This window comes from Moschus berezovskii, chromosome 16 (assembly GCF_049115385.1).
Source record: "Moschus berezovskii isolate FMDL1 chromosome 16, NW_MosBer_1.0, whole genome shotgun sequence".
NCBI lineage: Eukaryota > Metazoa > Chordata > Mammalia > Artiodactyla > Moschidae > Moschus > Moschus berezovskii.
The window spans coordinates 85137917-85156474 of record NC_142475.1 but is presented as its reverse complement, the minus strand read 5'-3'; the positions used below and the strand labels follow the sequence as shown (position 1 = coordinate 85156474).

The window sequence follows — 18558 nt, the reverse complement described above, 5'->3', positions numbered from 1 at the left end:
ATCCAGCCCAGCATTTCTCATGATGTACTCTGCATATAAGTTAAATAAGCAGGGTGACAATATTCAGCCTTGACATATTCCATTTCCTATTTGGAACCAGTCTGTTGTTCCATGTACAGTTCTAACTGTTGCTTCCTGACCTGCTTATAGGTTTCTCAAGAGGCAGATCAGGTGGTCTGGTATTCCCATCTCTTTCAGAATTTTCCACAGTTTATTCTAATCCACACAGTCAAAGGTTGTAGCATAGTCAATAAAGCAGAAATAGATGTTTTTCTGGAACTCTCTTGCTTTTTCGATCATCCAGAGGATGTTGACAACTTGATCTCTGGTTCCTCTGCCTTTTCTAAAACCAGTTTGAACATCTGGAAGTTCACAATTCACGTATTGCTGAAGCCTGTCTTGGAGAATTTTGAGATTACTTTAGCGTGTGAGAAGAGTGCAATTGTGTGGTAATTTGAGCATTCTTTAGCATTTCCTTTCTTTGGGATTGGAATGAATACTGACCTTTTCCAGTCCTGTGAACACTGCTATGCTATGTCCACAGACTATGCTATGGGTAGAGACACAGCAATTAATAAAACAGGACGATACACCATGTAAAGGCTCCTTTCCACATAGATCTTAATTCTCAGAATGGAGTCAGACGAGATAAAAGGTAACAATTTAATACTCAAGTTGTAATCCTATTTAGCACTTATACAACAAAAAATAGAGTACTGTGACAGAAATAAGAGGGAGAATTCTGCTATGAATAACATAATCAGAGAAGGCATTTCCTAAAAGGTTATGTTGAATGATGTTGTAACTTCTTTTATGTCTAATTTTATTGATTTGGTTTTTCCTCCCTTCTTTTCTTGATGAGTCTGGCAACTGGTTTATTTAGTTTTATTGATCTTTGCTATGCTTGCTTCATTTCTTTTTCATTTATTTCTGCTCTATTTTTCATTATTTTTTCCCTTCTACTAACTTTGAGGATTTTTAAACTGTAATTGTTTGCAGATGACGTGATCCTATACATAGAAAACCCAAAAGATGCCACCAGAAAGCTACTAGAGCTAATCATTGAATTTAGTAAAGCCACAGAATACAAAATTAATACACAATGATCTCTTATATTGCTATATACTAACAATGGAAAATCAGAGACAGGAATTAAAGAAACAATATGTTCACTACTGCAACAACAACAGCAATAACAAAAATAAAATACAATGAAGTGTCTAGGAATAAATTACCTAAAGAGACAAAAGACCTTATGCATAAAAATATGACACTGATGAAAAAAATCAAAGATGACACAAACAGATGGAGAGATATATCATGTTCTTGTGAAAATAACCCTGTGTGCAAGACAGCAAAAGAGACACAGATGTATAGAATAGTCTTTTGGACTCTGTGGGAGAAGGCGAGGGTGGGATGATTTGGGAGAATGGCATTGAAACATGTATATGATCATATGTGAAATGAATCGCCAGTCCAGATTCAATGCATGATACAGGATACTTGGGGCTGGTGCACAAGGATGACCCAAAGGGATGATACAGGGAGGGAAGTGGGAGGGGGGTTCAAGATGGAGAACACATGTTCACCAGGGGCGGATTCATGTCATTCTATGGCAAAACCAATACAATATTGTAAGTGAAAATAAAAGAAAATAGCTATGCTACCCAAAGAAATCTTCAGATTCAGTTCAATCCCTGTGAAATGAAAAATGACATTTTCTTCATAACTATAAAAAAAATGTACAATATGAATGCAAACACAAAAGATCACAAATAGCCAAAGAATCTTGAGAAAGAAAGACAGCTGGAGGAATCAGGCTCCCTGAATTCAGGCTAGACTACAAAGCTACAGTAATCAAGACAATATGGTATTGGCCCAAAAACAGAAATACAGTTCAATGGAACATATAGAAAATCCAGAGATAAACCCACATATCTAAAGACACCTTATCTTCAACAAAGGAAGAATAAAGGAAAGAGAAAAGGCAGACTCTTCAATAAGTGATGCTGGGAAAACTGGACATCTATCTATTAAAGAATGGAATTAGAATACTTCCTAACACCATACATGCACACACACAAACTCAAAATGGATCAAAGACATAAATATAAGGACAGACACTATAAAACTCTTAGAGGAAAACATAAGCAGAACAGTCTTTGACATAAATCTCAGCGAAATTCTCTTTGACCCACCTCCTAGAGTAACATAAACAAAAACAAATGAATGGGGCCTAAATAAACTCAAAAGCTTTTGTACAGCAAAAACAAACTATAAATAAGATGAAAAGACAACCCTCAGAATGGGAGAAAATAATTGCAAGTGAGGCAACTGACAAAGGATTAATCTCTAAAATATACAAGCAGTTCATACAGCTCAGTATCAGAAAAACAAACAACCTAATTAAAAAATGGGTAAAAGACATAAACAGACATTTCTGCAAAGAAGAAATACAGATAGCCAACAAACACATGTAAAGGTGCTCAACATCGCTCATTATTAGAGACATGCAAATGAAAATTACAATGAGGTATCGCCTCACACTGGTCAGAATGGCCGTCACTATAAATCTATTCATGTGGGATAAGGGTTCACTGTTCCAGAACAACTAAAGCATCTGTGAAAACAACTAAAGCATCTGGTCTCTGTGAAAACATCCCAGAGAGAACAACGCTTCACTGAGTTTCAAAGGAGAAATGAGGAAACAAGAGAAGATAAAAAACGATTCCATTTAAAAATGCCCCATGTATAGTCACAAAAGTGTAATACCTGATTGAAGAATCATCTCAGTTTCATTCAAAGCAAGCCTAAAATTTTTTTAATTCATCTGTATTCAGCTTTTTTTTTTCTTTCTTTCTTTTTTTTTTTTTTTTTGTTAGTTCTAGAAGGTCTTGTAGGTCTTCATATAACCATTTGATTACAGCTTCTTCGGCATTAGTGGTTGGGGCATAGACTTGGATTATTGTAATGTTGAATGGTTTGCCTTGGAAACTAATAGAGATCATCTGTGGTTTTTGAGATTGCACCCAAGTACTGTCTTTCAGACTCTTGTTGACTATGGTTACTCCATTTCTCCTAAGGGATTCTTACCCACAGTAGTAGGTATAGTGAAGTCGCTCAGTCATGTCTGACTCTTTGCAACCACATGGACTGTAGCATACAAGTCTCCTCTCTCCATGGGATTTCCCAGGCAAGGGTACTGGACTGGGTTGCCATTTCTTTCTCCAAAAGATCTTCCCGACCCAGGGATCAAACCTGAGTCTCCCATATTGCAGGCAGACACCACCACCTGAGCCACCAGGGAAGTGGCCATCTAAATTAAACTTGCCCACTCCATCCATTTGAGCTCATTGATCCCTAAGACGTTGATGTTCACTCTTCCCATCACCTATTTAACCATGCTACCTAATTCATATCTCCAAATATTTATCAATTTAACATTTATTAAAATTATTTTTAAAATTTCGCAAATAATATTATTCCTTCCTAGATGTTCTCCATCTCAATATATGGCAAAAAATGTTTAATTAAAGAAAATATTATCATTGCAAGAACACCTATCATTTATTATGCAAAATTGTATGCAGAAACTGTATCCATATGACATTAATTTTATATATATGCATTTTTAGATATACCTATATACATCCATACACACACACACACACACACACATATAATCTCATTTAATGTATAGCATTCTTTCAGTAACAAGTATTATCATCCTTATGATATAACTGAAGAGACAACAGAATATTTAATTTTCTAAAAATCACACATTTCTGAGGGAATAATTAAAAACTATTTGACTTCAAAACCCCTGTGATTCCAGAAGTTTGTCAGCTTTTATAAACTTGAGTTTAAAATAATTTCCTACATGATGAAGCAACTTACACATTTGAAAAGCTTTTCTTCTATTATTAACTATTATAAATTTGCCTTTCAGAGACTTGTAAACAGCAAAAATGGCTCTTCAATCTGAATATGACCATCAGAGACAGAAATCTGCATTGTTTCTTTTTTCTTATTGGAGGCTAATCTTGAGAGTCCCTTATACTGCAAGGAGATCCAACCAGTCCATTCTAAAGGAGATCAATCCTGGATGTTCATTGGAGGGACTGATGCTAAAGCTGAAACTGCAATACTTTGGCCACCTCATGCGACGAGTTGACTCACTGGAAAAGACTCTGATTCTGGGAAAGGTTGGGGGCGGGAGGAGAAGGGGACGACGGAGAATGAGATGGCTGGATGGCATCACCGACTCTGTGGACATGAGTTTGAGTGAACTCCGGGAGTTGGTGATGGACAGGGAGGCCTGGCGTGCTGTGATTCATGGGGTCGCGGAGAGTCGGACATGACTGAGAGACTGAACTGAACTGAACTGAATTATTTTACAATATTATATTGGTTGGTTTTGCCATACATTGACATGAATCCGCCCCGGGTGCACATGAGTTCCCCCTCCTGAACCCCCCTCCCACCTCCCTTTATCCTCCCTCTGGGTCATCCCCACACACCAGCCCCGAGCATCCTGTAACATGCATCGACACTGAATTGGCGATTCGTTTCACATATGAAAACATACATGTTTCAAAAAAGACATACTTGATGTCAGATGAATATGTCCGTCCATTACAAAGTGTTTCAAATATTAAAAAAAAAACCCAATTATTATTATCATGGTAGCTAAAGGAATTCTATGATTTAAAAAGAAAAAAATATTCCACATTAGAGTAACCCATCAAAAAGGCAAAGCTACATCACAAAAGAGGTTAGTGACTATTTAAAAGGAGAATTATTCCCTGTAATTAACTTATTTTGTAGCAACTTCAAAAAGGAAAATTTTCCACTTTTTTTCTGTCTATCTCATTATTCTGGGAAAATATGGCAAAACTAACTGCACTGAGCTTTTGAGAGGTATACTTGAAACAGTTATGGCAGTTCTGAAGAGTACACCATCTTCTCCCTGAAAGAAACAAAGACCACGGGACACTTTATATCTTCCATCCAGATGCGTCATCAAGTCACACATTCAGAGTCCACTCAAAGCTGGTTCTTGCTTCATTATACTTAATGTGCTTTTCCACCAAATTTAATAATGACATCTGCATGTGATGATGCTATTAGACTAATCATATAGTTAGGGACAGAAAGATGTAACAAAGGGAAAAAACAAAGCTTCAGAACCATTATGGAACATTTGCTGACAGAGAATAAACTATTAGTCCTGTCATTTTGTTCCAAGGTAAATGAATTTATCACTTATTTTCCCACTCAGCTATAAAAATATTTCCTTTCCTTTCATCTAATCCTTGTTTCTGCCTATAACTCTGGGGTAAACCTTTTTTTTTTTTTTTTTTAGTTAAAGAAAGCAACCATTTCATAAATATCTCAAAATTAAGGAGTGTGTGTGTGTGTGTTTGTGTGTTAGTCACTCAGTCATATCTGACTCTTTGTGACCCCATAGACTGGAGCCCACCCTGTTTCTTCTGTCTATGGAATTCCCCAAGCAAGAATATTGCAGTGGGTTGCCATTCCCTTCTCCAGGAGTTCTTCCAAACCAAGGGACTAAATGCTGGTCGCCTGCATCTCAGATTCTTTACCATCTGAGCCATCAGAGAAGATGATACCACATCATACAAGGTAATATCTCAAAATTAGTTCCTTGAGGAAGACTATCAAATCATGTGCTACAAGATGCTAGTGCCAGGAGGTAAAGGATTATTCTATCCATTTGTGTTTATATGTCAGCAATGAACAGAGTTACCACACAGCAGGTATTCAGTAAAAATTATGACTATATGAATAACTGTTTATGGTATCTATAACTTTCCTCTCTTGAAACTCTGCATGGTTCCTTATTTCTACTTTTCTACTTGTGTGTAAGGTAGAAACATGGACATTCTGAAATTTTCTAGGAATGAAGCGCTATCTCTGAGACAAATAAATCCCATTTTATGAGACCCAATCCCCAACTTCCCAGTAGTCACGTACAGTTGTGAAAGCTGGACCATAAAGAAGGCAGAATGCCAAAGAATTTATGCCTTCAAACTCTGGCTGGAGAATACTCTTGAAAGTCCTTTGGACAGCAAGGGAATCAAACCAGTCATTCTTAAGGGAAATCAACCCTGAATATTCACTGGAAGGACTGATACTGAAACTGAAGCTCCAGTACTTTGGCCACTTGACGTGAAGAGCTGACTCATTTGAAAAGGCCCTGATGCTGGGAAAGACTGAGGGCAGGAGGAGAAGGGGACGACAGAGGATGAGATGGCTGGATGGCATCACCGACTTGATGGACATCAGTTTGAGTAAACTTTGGGAGTTGGTGGTGGACAGGGAGGTCTGGCGTGCTGCAGTCCATGGGGTCCCAAAGAGTTGGACATGACTGAGCAACTGAACTGAACTGAATTTGAGTGGCTATTAGAAATCTTAAGCTAAGTAATTCTGAGAATCTGAGTGGTTCTGCGGGTGCTCAAAAATAGGACTTCAGCACCCAGATTCCAAAATCCAGCACACTTAAGGGAAAAATCCAAACTTGGTGTGGGCAGGCATGTAACTGTGTCATTTTCTATATGTCTCAATCTGCTCACTGGGGGAAAAAAAAAGGTGCGGGGAAGGATAGAGTTAGATTCAGAACCCTCTCAATTCTATCTGTGATACTTTTTGTGCATCCTTGCTTTTTTCTATTTTATTGACATTTTGCTTTTTCCCTCATATTTTTATAATTAAATAAAAATTTTCAAGCATATTACTGCTACTTGGAAAACATAACCCAGTGGTAAGAGAATTGGATAATTACAGGGACCAAATTGTCACTACAAATTTCTCGGTCAGTGTGCTTCTATTTAAGATTCAAAACATCCTTGGAGAGAGAGCAGAACAAAGTGGTGGACAATGTTTGCTCTGGAAATTGATGGTCTGTGTTCAATTCCAGCACCACCATTTATTATCTAGGTGGCCTTGGTCAACTTAAGAAACATCTCTGTGCCTCAGTTACATCGTTATTAGGATGAGGATACTAATAGTGTCTTTGGATTTTCCAGGTGGTGCAGTTGTAAAGGATATGGCTTCCAATGCAGGAGACCCAAGAGACGTGAGTTCAATCCCTGGGTCAAGAAGATTCCCTGGAGTAGGAAAGTGGCAATCCACTCCAGTATTCTTGCCTGGAAAATACCATGGCTGGAGAAGTCTGGTGGGCTACATTCCATGGGGTCAAAAAGACTTGAAAACGACCGAGCAACCGAGCACACACAGAAGCACTAATAGTGTCTACCTCTTAGGATTGTTGATTTATTGAAAATAAAGTACCTAAAAATTTCCTTGACATCTCAAAAAGGTTGATAAATGATGTTGATAATTAACCTTTTGGAGTGTTTCACTATGAAACAAAAGGTTTGGATTTTGTTAATTTAATAATTAGCATTATTAAATATTAATAACAAAGCTAGTGGAGGTGATGGAATTCCAGTAGAGCTATTTCAAATTCTCAAAGATGATGCTCTGAAAGTGTTGCACTCAATATGCCAGCAAATTTGGAAAATACAGCAGTGGCCACAGGACTGGAAAAGGTCAGTCTTCATTCTAATCCCAAAGAAAGGCAATGCCAAAGAATGTTCAAACTACCACACAACTGCACTCATCTAGTACAGTAAGTAAAGTCATGCTCAAAATTCTCCAAGCCAGGCTTGAACAATACTTGAGCTGTGAACTTCCAGATGTTCAAGCTAGTTTTAGAAAAGGCAGAGGAACCAGAGATCAAATTGACAACATCCGTTAGATTACTGAAAAAGCCAGAAAAGCCCAGGAAAACATATATTTCTGATTTATTGATTATGCCAAAGCCTTTGTCTGTGTGGATCAACACAAACTGTGGAAAATTCTGAAAGAGATGGGAATAGCAGACCACCTGATTTGCTTCTTGAGAAATCTGTCTTGCTTTTTGAGAAATCTGTATGCGGGTGAGAAAGCAATAGTTAGAACTGGACACAGAACAACAGACTGTTTCCAAATAGGGAAATGAGTACATCAAGTCTGTTTACTGTAACCCTTCTTATTTAACTTATATTCAGAGTACATCATGAGAAATATTGGGCTATATGAAGCACAAGCTGGAATCAAGATTTCTGGGAGAAATATCAATAACCCCAGATATGCAGATCACACGACACTTACACAGAAAGCGAAGAACTAAAGAAACTCTTGATGAAAGTGAAAGAGGAGAGTGAAAAAGTTGGCTTACAGCTCAACATTCAGAAAACAAAGATCATGGCATCTGGTCCCATAACTTCATGGTAAATACATGAGAAAACAGTGGAAACAGTGGCAGATTTTATTTTTTTGGCCTCCAAAATCACTGCAGATGGTGACTGCACCCATGAAATTAAAAGACGCCTGTTCCTTTGAAGAAAAGTTATGACCAACCTAGACAGTCTCTATATTAAAAAGCAGAGACATCACTTTGCCAACAAAGGTCCATTTAGTCAAGGCTATGATTTTCCAGGAGTCATGTATGTACATGAGAGTTGGACTATAAAGAAAGCTGAGGGCTGAAGAATCTATTCTTTTGAACTGTGGTATTGGAGAAGACTCTGGCGAGTCCTTTGGACTGCAAGGAGATCCAATCTGTCCATCCTACAGATCAGTCCTGAATATTCATTGGAAGGACTGATGTTGAAGCTGAAATACTGATGAAGCTCCAATACTTTGGCCACCTGGTGTGAAGAACTGACTCATTTGAAAAGGCCCTGATGCTGGGAGAGATTGAAGGCAGGAGGAGAAGGGGATGACGGAGGATGAGATGGTTGAGTGGCATCAGCTACTCGATGGATTGAGTTTGAGTAAACTCCGGGAGTTTGTGATGGACAGGAAGGTCTGGCATGCTGCAGTCCATGGGGTTGCAAATAGTTGGACACGACCGAGTGACTGACCTGAACTGAACTGAACTGAATAATTAGTATACACAATGTCAAGGATAGAAGAGAATATTATGTTTACAACTCACAAATCGCTATTTGGGCATAGGATAAGATTGTCTGCCTTAGGAATTGTTTTATTATACAAGAGTATAATATTTACCTGTGGGAAAATATTTTGACCTATAGCCAGCAGAAAAAGAGATTAAAAAGTACAAAATGAAAGAAAAGAATGAAAACACAGAGCACATTATAGTAAAGCAAAGAAAAGAAAATTCAAAAAGAAAACAAAGCATTGATTCCTCAGAGATCCATTATCTGATATTAAGAATAAAGTGAAACAAGAGAAAGGAATCATACTGTGACAAATACAGAACCAAACTTTCAAGTGTTAATAATTAATTTCCTGGGAAATTATAGAATTATTAGACAGACCTTTGTGAGTAAAGAAATGTCTCTGCTTTTTAATATGTTATCTAGGTTGATCATAGCTTTTCTTTCAAGGAACAAACATGTTTTAATTACATGGCTTCAGTCGCCTTTTGCAGTGATTTTGGAGCCCCCCAAAATAAAGTCTCTCACTGTTTCCATTCTTTCCCCATCTATTTTCCATGAAGTGATGGGAATGGATTCCACGATCTTAGTTTTTTGCATATTACAACTCTGACATCAACATTTTTCAATATTAACAAACTAAGCAATATGGGCAAAATTATATAAGCATCTGGCAGATAAAAAAACAAGACATACACTTTAAATGTTAATTTGAGTCATCCCTAAGTGAGGAAGAGTAAACCAAGATTTTATGTCTTATTACTTGCTTTAGTTTTCTGAAATGTCTATGAGTACTAAATTCTGAAAGATTACATTAATTGAGAGAGAATCATAAGAATATCTTTCACTAAAAAATAAATGTAACAATTTGCTAGTAGCTTAACTCAATATTTAGAACATAAATATATTGTCTCAATAGAGATATTTTACACCAAGAACTAAATGTATTCTCCTAAGAAATTGTGACGTTTGAAAATATACATCAAACAAAATACAGCATAGGAAATTATGAAAATCTTAAAAATATACTTGGATCATTGAAAGTATTCACATAATAAATGTTTTTATAATGCCTAAGGTATTAATTCTGAGGATACATTTAATACACTTACGTAATTAAACATAGCTTTCCTGAAAAGAGAAATTCTTCATTAAAAATGGATCATACATTTCCATGCTGCCTCATTTTCTTTTTCTGATCCAGAGCTTTATCATGGCATTTTGCATCTCTCCATTTCTCAGAGTGTAGATTAGAGGGTTCAGCATAGGGGTCATAATGGTGTAAAACACGGCCAAGGATTTATCAATGGGTAAGATGGAAGGAGGTCTCACATACATAAATATGCAGGGCACAAAGAAGAGGAGCACCACAGTAATGTGGGAGCCACAGGTGGATAAGGCTTTGCGTCTTCCTTCCTGGCTAAGATTCTTCAAGGAGCACAGAATGACCCCATAGGAGATGAATAAGAGCACAAAAATGACCACACAGATTGCTCCATCATTGAAAACCACAATGAGGCCAATAATGTAGGTGTCAGTGCAGGCCAGTTTTAACAAAGGGTACATGTCACAGATGAAGTGGTCAATGACATTGGGGCCACAGAAGGGAAGGTTGTAAGCTAAGAGCAGTTGAACTACAGCATGTAAAAACCCACCAACCCAGGCCAACAACAGTAGTAGAACACACCGCCGCTGATTCATGATTGTCAAATAATGCAAGGGTTTGCAGATGGCCACGTACCGGTCATAGGCCATGACCACCAGGAGTAAAATCTCAGCACCACCAAATAAGTGCTCTGTAAAAAGCTGGGCCATGCACGCTTCAAAAGAAATGGTTTTCTTCTCCCACACTAAGTCTATAATCATATTTGGCGTGATCGTAGTAGAATAAACAGCATCCATAAATGATAAGTAGCCAAGAAAGAAGTACATAGGGGCATCCAGGGTTGCACTGAACATGACAGTCATGACAATGAGTCGGTTGCCCACCATTGTCACAATGTAGATGAGCAAGAACACCACAAACAATATTTTCTGACCCTGGGGGTTCTGAGTGAGTCCTACGAGGACAAACTCAGTTACATTGATCCTTTGTTCCATAGGTTCTTCTTCATTTTATTTTAGAGTTTAGGACAGAATTATTTGTAAATATAATTATTGCTAGCAACTTCTTGAAATCTTAAGATAATTTGTTTATTCATTCAAGCAATTGTTATCATGCTCCAGTACTTTAAGACATCATAAGATGAGACTGATTAAAACATCCATAGCCTCAACAATCTTATACACTAAAGGAGAGGCAAGTCATTAAGAGACATGTGTGGGAAAAGAGCACATAATTAAGTAAACGAGTTGCCACAACTATCTTCCCATCTTGAAGCTAATAAAATTGCACATGTAATTCCGTTCCGTCGCTCAGTCGTGTCCGACTCTTTGCGACCCCGTGGACTGTAGCCTACCAGGCTTCTCCGTCCATGGGAGTCTCCAGGCAAGAATACTGGAGTGGGTTACCGTTTCCTTCTCCAGGGGATCTTCCCGACCCAGGGATCGAACCCGGGTCTCCCGCATTGGAGGCAGACGCTTTAACCTCTGAGCCACCAGGAAGCACATGTAATTACTAACATATAAAAACAAAAATTCATAAAAGTTTAACAAGAAAATTAAAGCACAATGTGTTGCATATTTACATTCTGGTCAATAAAGGAAATGACTTTCTACATTCTCGTGATGAGCATGCTTCTTAACCAATCATTGAAATCCCAAATAGATATATTTTGACAATTTCAAATTTTTTAAGGATTTAGGAAGATGCCATTATGTCAATAGATGGAAGTAGCTTGTAGAAATAATTTATATTTTAGAGAGTATATGCAGAGTTAATATCTAAAATAGACAAATATATCTAATAAATTAACAAATAAAAGACGTAAATATTTAAGAAAAATATAAACAAATAATTAAGGAAGAACATATTTAAATTGCCAACTAACACATGATAGGGTGCTGAAACCCACTTGTGAATAGAAAAATATGAATTGAAGTAACAACTTGCTTACTATAGTATTATCTTGAGGTTGTGAAAGCCACTCAGTCAAGTTCTACAGATGTTACGTCATCCTCTAATTTTTAAGCGATTAGTAAATGTTTAGAGAACATATCATTTAAACCTAACATGAGACTAGAAATATCTGTTCATTAAAATATCCTCAGACAGACAATTTCTTAGACTACTTCATGTTAGAGCTCTGAGGGAAGCCCTGATGTTAGAGAGGGTAAATTTATCTTGGATCTTTATAATATGAAAATACACAGATGAGCATTACAGTATTGAATCAATCTCCACATATTTCAGTAGTCACAAAGGATCCCTAAAATTGTTCATTAAAAGAATCACACAGAAGAAATTTTGAATGTCTTGAATTCACACACCACCAGTGAATGCATGAAAAGTGTAAAGCTTAATTCAGAAACAAGCATATAAATGCACTTCCTGGATTACCTGCATGAGACCTTCATGTGATCCATACTCTTTTCTGTGATTCCTTCTCTTTTGTTCTTCAGGCACTGGTTATAGCTCCAAGGACAAAGAAAGACAGTTATATGTGGTATCATGGGATATTGAACTTTCTCCTTTAGACAAGCTCTTTTGATGCTTGCAGGAAGTTCAATTTCTCTCAGTCATTTCGAAAAATATTACTTTTCAAATTGCTGAGATTTTCAAAATGAATATGAATATTTTATTATACAAAGAACTCTGAATCTTGATTGTGAACAAAAAATAAAAATATTCAGTATTGGCAGGTTTTGTCCTGATGACAAGCAAAAGTTAAATCAGCATTTTGGTTGAAAAGAAAACTCCAAATTGTATATGAATACTTACAGTTTAATTTTGCTAAATTTCATGCAATTAAAATTGAAATGGTGAAATAGCCTTTACAACATTTTGATTTTCAATCAGTTATACTGTCCTCGGAGGAGGCAATGGCAAGCCACTCCAGTACTCTTGTCTAGAAAATCCCATGGATGCAGGAGCCTGGTAGGGTGCAGTCCACTGGGTCGCTACGAGTCGAACACGACTGAGCAACTTCACTTTCACTTTTCACTTTCACACGTTGGAAAAGGAAATGGCAACCCACTCCAGTGTTCTTGCCTGGAGAATCCCAGGGACGGGGGAGCCTGGTGGGCTGCCGTCTATGGGGTCGCACAGAGTCGGAAAGGACTGAAGTGACTTAGCAGCAGCAGCATAGTGCCCTATTTTCATATGGTATTGTTGACTTCTGGGTTTCCTGCAGGGTAAAGAATAATTTCATAAACATACTTCATTATATTATTGAACCTATTATTTCAATCTGTGAAGAAGTCTGCCATGTGATTAGTGGTACAGACAAATAACCTCTGAGTAAAGGCAAAGGTCTACAAACACTTATCTACATCTAACTGCAACGCATATTATTGAGTCATTCAGCTGGTCCATCTCCAAGGTTGATTCTTCTCTAATTAAATCTTTGGGACCTTACTCATAACTTTGAGAATTGACTCTTTACCTCCAGAGATGCCACGAGGATAATAACCACCGAAGAACATGACTTGCAGATCCCTGTCCTCTGGGAGAAGTATCATCTTGAGCTACCATCTCCAAGAAAAAAACCAAAATAAATCCAGAAACCCTTGTAGAATGGAAATAATAAATAGAAAACAGAAGTCACAGAAGTAAAAGTAATTGAAAAACTGAGAAAATACATAAGACCAAAAATTAGTTCTTTTACAATTTAATAAAATTGATAACATCTTAGCAAAACAGACTAAGAAAAATTAAGCACAAATTCCCAGTATCAAGAATAGAGACGGTGGGGTTCTTGTGCTCGCTGCCCCGGTCGGAGGCCAGAGCGAGCGTCCGGCGGACGGGGAAGGAGGATGGCAGCGGAGTCGCACCTTACCCGGGAGGGAATCAAGGAGGAGCCAGAGAAAGCATAGAACCAGGGAAGACCTGCCAGCTGCTCCTGCACGGCTTCACCACTGACAACGGCCACCACCACCACATGGATGAGTTTTCCCGCAGAAACGTGCCTTCCACGAGCTGCAGATCTACACTTGGATGGATGCAACCTTGAAAGAATTGACTAGTTTGGTAAACGAAGTCTACCCAGAAGCCAGATAAAAAGGCACAAGCTTCAATTCTGCAGTTGTCTTTACAGATCTTAAAAGTCCTGGCCATCGAGTAAAGGAGATTGGCAGCACCGTGTCTGAGAGAAAGGGGACTGATGACCCTATGACCCTGCAGTCACAGAAGTTCCAAATGGAGACTCTCTGGACATAGTGATCACCCCTGCACATTGGGCACCACCTGCCTCCTTCAGGGTGCATGAGGCCCCATGAAATTGTACTTACTCTTCCCAGTCAATTCTGTAAAATAAACTTTCACTTCTTCCTCTCCTCCTTATTACCATTAAGCCTTTAAACTCTATAAACAAATCGTAATGCATCTATTTAGAAATTAGATTTGGTTTTTCTATGGTATGAATATTAATAGAAAGTCCATATGTTTCAAGTTCTGTAAAATATGAAAAGTGCTCTTAGCATTCTATGTAAAACTGTCATGTTAAATATATCTTGCAATCACCCTTAGTGTGAAAGTTAATGTGGCCTGGGTTCCGGGTTTAATATAGTACTGGTTGTTTAGGTTAAAAAATGGAGTTGGTATGTTTCGGCCCAAATGGGGCAGAACAAGAAAGCCATATTATGTTAAATAGAACAGGGATTCACCACCTAGAAGCTTGTATGGACTTGGGAAGAGGACCTGTGGGAATGAGGGGGTGCAGCTGGGGTATTTTGGAACAGTCTGAGCTGATGCAAGAAGCTGTGTTTAAAGAGAGTGGCCTGCCTGAATCAAGGTGTGATGACAAATTACAGAAAAGGTGCCACAGTGAGGACTTTGTATAGTTTGAAAATGGGGAGAATAGAGCATTTTGAGGGCAGGGAGTAGGATAGAGGAACAAGGATTAGAACTCAGGAAAAGGATAGAAAGATTTACCTTGAAGCTCTGAAAATGCAGGGAGAGGAAAGAGGAACCTTAAGAGCAAGGGAAAAGGTCGGGGATGAGGTCAAGCTGAGTAAGCAGAGATGTTCACACACACTATTCAGTGCTGGGGCTGACTCATGTCTGATTTGAGGGAGGATACAGAGTGGTTAGAACCAGGTGGGCTGAACCTTTAAATCCTGGTTACACTAGGATCACCTTGGACAATTTACCTGAATCTGTTTTTGTTTAAAATTTGTAGAATAGAAGAGACAGACCACAGCACTGTGAAGACTAATGACAAAGTTAGACATAAAGTAGGGTTTTTAGAAAACATAAACTGTATGGGCACCATATTCTCTACAAAACAGTTACAGTCTCAGTGTGCAGTATGTGATTAAAGCCTATTACCTTCAGTCTGTTGCACAGAAAACTTTAAAAGTGTGTATCCCCAAATTGTGACTGTTGATTGTGACAGTCACTACAGAACTGAATGCATTTGGTCAAAAATTGCAGAAAATAGACTCAAAGTACAAGCAATGCACTGTGAAGGTTATATAACAATACTTTGTAAAAATGGAAAACAAAACGTTCCTGTATTGAAATAACAGACACTCCAAAAATATCATTAAAGATGCTATTTATAATACCAGCAAGAAAACCTAAATTTACAAGGAAACATCCTAGATCTATATGAACATAATAGAGAACAAGTAGAAAGACATATCCAGTTTGTGGATAAGAATTCTCAGTTCTCCAAGAAAAGATATAAATTTTCCAAAGCAAATCTCATGGACAATACTAACTAAATTTAGTTTTTCTTATATTAGCTTATTGAATTTTAATTTTAAAATATAAATATGCAGGAGTAGATGTCACTTTGATAAGGAATAAAAATGAAGGAGTCATAGGCCTATCAGGTATCAAAGTGTTTTTTAAATTAAATGCAATTACATCGTATGATACATGGCACAAGAATAAAGAGATCAATGGATGATGATAGAGGCCTAAATTGTATTCAACTACCTGCTATCTTTTGGAATCTAAAACTAGAAAATCAAAGCCATGGAGAAAAATAATTATGCATGTACAAAAATGGTCATCTAGAAAAAAAAAATAGTTAAAATATAATACATGTCTATGTATGGCTGTGTATCTTGGCTATTCAGCTGAAATTCTCACAGCATTTTTAATTGGCTGTACCCCAATACAAAATAAAAGATTCAAAAGAAGCAAAAAAAAAAAAAAAAACCAGTAGTACCCACCCAGTGGGCTTCCCAGGTGGCTCAGTGTTAAAGAGTCCACCTGCCAATGCAGGAGACACAGAAGATTCAGGTTCAAGTTTGACCTCTGGTCTGGGAAGATTCCCTGGAGTAAGAAATGGGGATCCACTCTAGTATTCTTGTCTGGAAAATTCCATGGACAAAGGATCCTGGCTAGGTACAGTACAGTCCATGAGATTGCAAAAAGTCTGAAATGAAAAGTGCTCAGTGAACCACTGATCACACATTCAATGCCTACTTTACTTCTTAAAACAAAATATAGATGATTTTTGAAAATATGAAATAACAAAAAGGCAAAGAATTAAATGTTGAAAAATAAGGAACAATATTTTAGCATCATCAAAATAGGAAAATTCTAAGCAAGGTGTAAAATCCAAATGAAATACTGATAGATTTATTGATGTAAATGTAAAAGTATTTCTCAGTTAAGTTCAGTTCAGTTGCTCAGTCGTGTCCGACTCTTTGCGACCCCATGAATCACAGCACGCCAGGCCTCCCTGTCCATCACCAACTCCCGGAGTTCACTCAAACTCATGTCCATCGAGTCAGTGATGCCATCCATCCATCTCATTCTCTGTCGTCCCCTTCTCCTCCCGCCCCCAATCCCTCCCAGCATCTGAGTCTTTTCCAGTGAGTCAACTCGTCACATGAAGTGGCCAAAGTATTGGAGTTTCAGCTTTAGCATCAGTCCTTCCAATGAATACCCAGGATTGATCTCCTTTAGAATGGACTGGTTGAATCTCCTTGTAGTCCAAGAGACTCTCAAGAGTCTTCTCCAACATCACAGTTCAAAAGCATCAATTCTTCTATTCTGCACTATACAAGTATATCAAAAACAAATCACAATCTAGAAATTCAATAATTCCACATAGATGAAAAATGGGATAATTTCTATAATATGTAATTGTCATAAAAATCAATAAGGAAAATATCAGCAATCAAATAAAAAATGAAAAATTCACTAATAAGCAATTCATGTGAAAGGAATATAGATCAATTTAAACACCAAAATAGATATGCAAATTCAATTAACTTGAATATTTATAAATAAAGTTGATAAGTGAAATATAACTTCTTTACTCAGATGTCAGATACCACAAATATTTATCAAACGCTGATTGTTCAGAATGTATTCAGGTGTATTTTTCAGAATTAGGTAAGTGTGGATTTGGTACAAGCTCATGGATAACATTTTGGCAATAACTATGAACATCAACATTTAAACACATGTACCAAATGAATAAAAAATTCAGTTTCTTAGACTGACCTAAAAAATTTCAAAAAGACTTCATTGTAGAATTGTACATCATAAAAAAGGTGGGAAAAACCTTAAGAGGCCTGGATACCTAAATTTCAGTCTTTATAAAAGTTATGCAATATGATGAATCTAGAATGAGTTAGATCTCTATAGGTTGGTATATAAAGATCTTCAGGAGGCTAAGTAAAATTGAAAGTTCTACACAGAGACATACACACACACACATGAAAACGTGCTTGAATTTTAAATATTATTTCTCAAAGATATTCAAGAAAAGAACACAGTGACAACATCTGAAAGGACTGGAAGGCTGTGGTATGAAATATATAAGAGCCTTATTCTGCATGATTCCATTTTGCATGGGTTCAACTTTAATATTACTTATTATATATCATACTTCAACTTTTTATTTTAAAATTGAAATATTACATTAAAATTTAATAACTAAGGCAAACAAAATTGATTAAAAAGGATAGTTTAATATGTATATTATAATACATATTATATTATGTATTATGTGTATGTATATGTATATATAATACAGTATATGTATATATAATACAATATATAGTATATGTATGTATAATACATATTATATTATATAATACATAATTATATTATGTATAATATAATTGTGGCCTTCAACATTTTAAGTTGAGCAACAAGAAGAACAAAGATTAAAGACAAGACTTTGACTTAAAACAATGATAAGAAAATAAAAGCAAACTATTTAAAATCAGCTTTCCTCTTTAAAATGTATTACATATTCATTACATATTATTTATTGATTCCACACTGTCAATGCATTCCACCATTCTAGGTGCAGTGATGAACCACCCATCATATCATTTACATTCTAATGGGGAGACTGTCATTGGTAGAATAAACATGCAGTTCACTCTTTAATTATATTTATCTTAATTCCTTGCAATTAAAAGAAAGTTTGCATCAGATTTATGAAGACTTTTATATTGTGGAAGATTGGTCCTAATGCTAAATTACTACTTTCCTGATGAATAATGTACTTAT

General features: G+C 36.9%; 1 protein-coding gene and 1 pseudogene across 1 annotated transcript; one reads left to right on the top strand and one right to left on the bottom strand.

Moving 5' to 3' along the window:
• Positions 1-10154: 10154 nt before the first annotated feature.
• LOC129559961 (olfactory receptor 4A47-like) lies at positions 10155-11072 on the bottom strand. The gene has a single exon (XM_055431932.2). The coding sequence runs from the start codon at positions 11070-11072 to the stop codon at positions 10155-10157; it is 918 nt and encodes a 305-aa protein (XP_055287907.2).
• Positions 11073-13647: 2575 nt separating this feature from the next.
• LOC129560062 (histone deacetylase complex subunit SAP18 pseudogene) lies at positions 13648-14348 on the top strand (annotated as a pseudogene).
• Positions 14349-18558: the final 4210 nt, after the last annotated feature.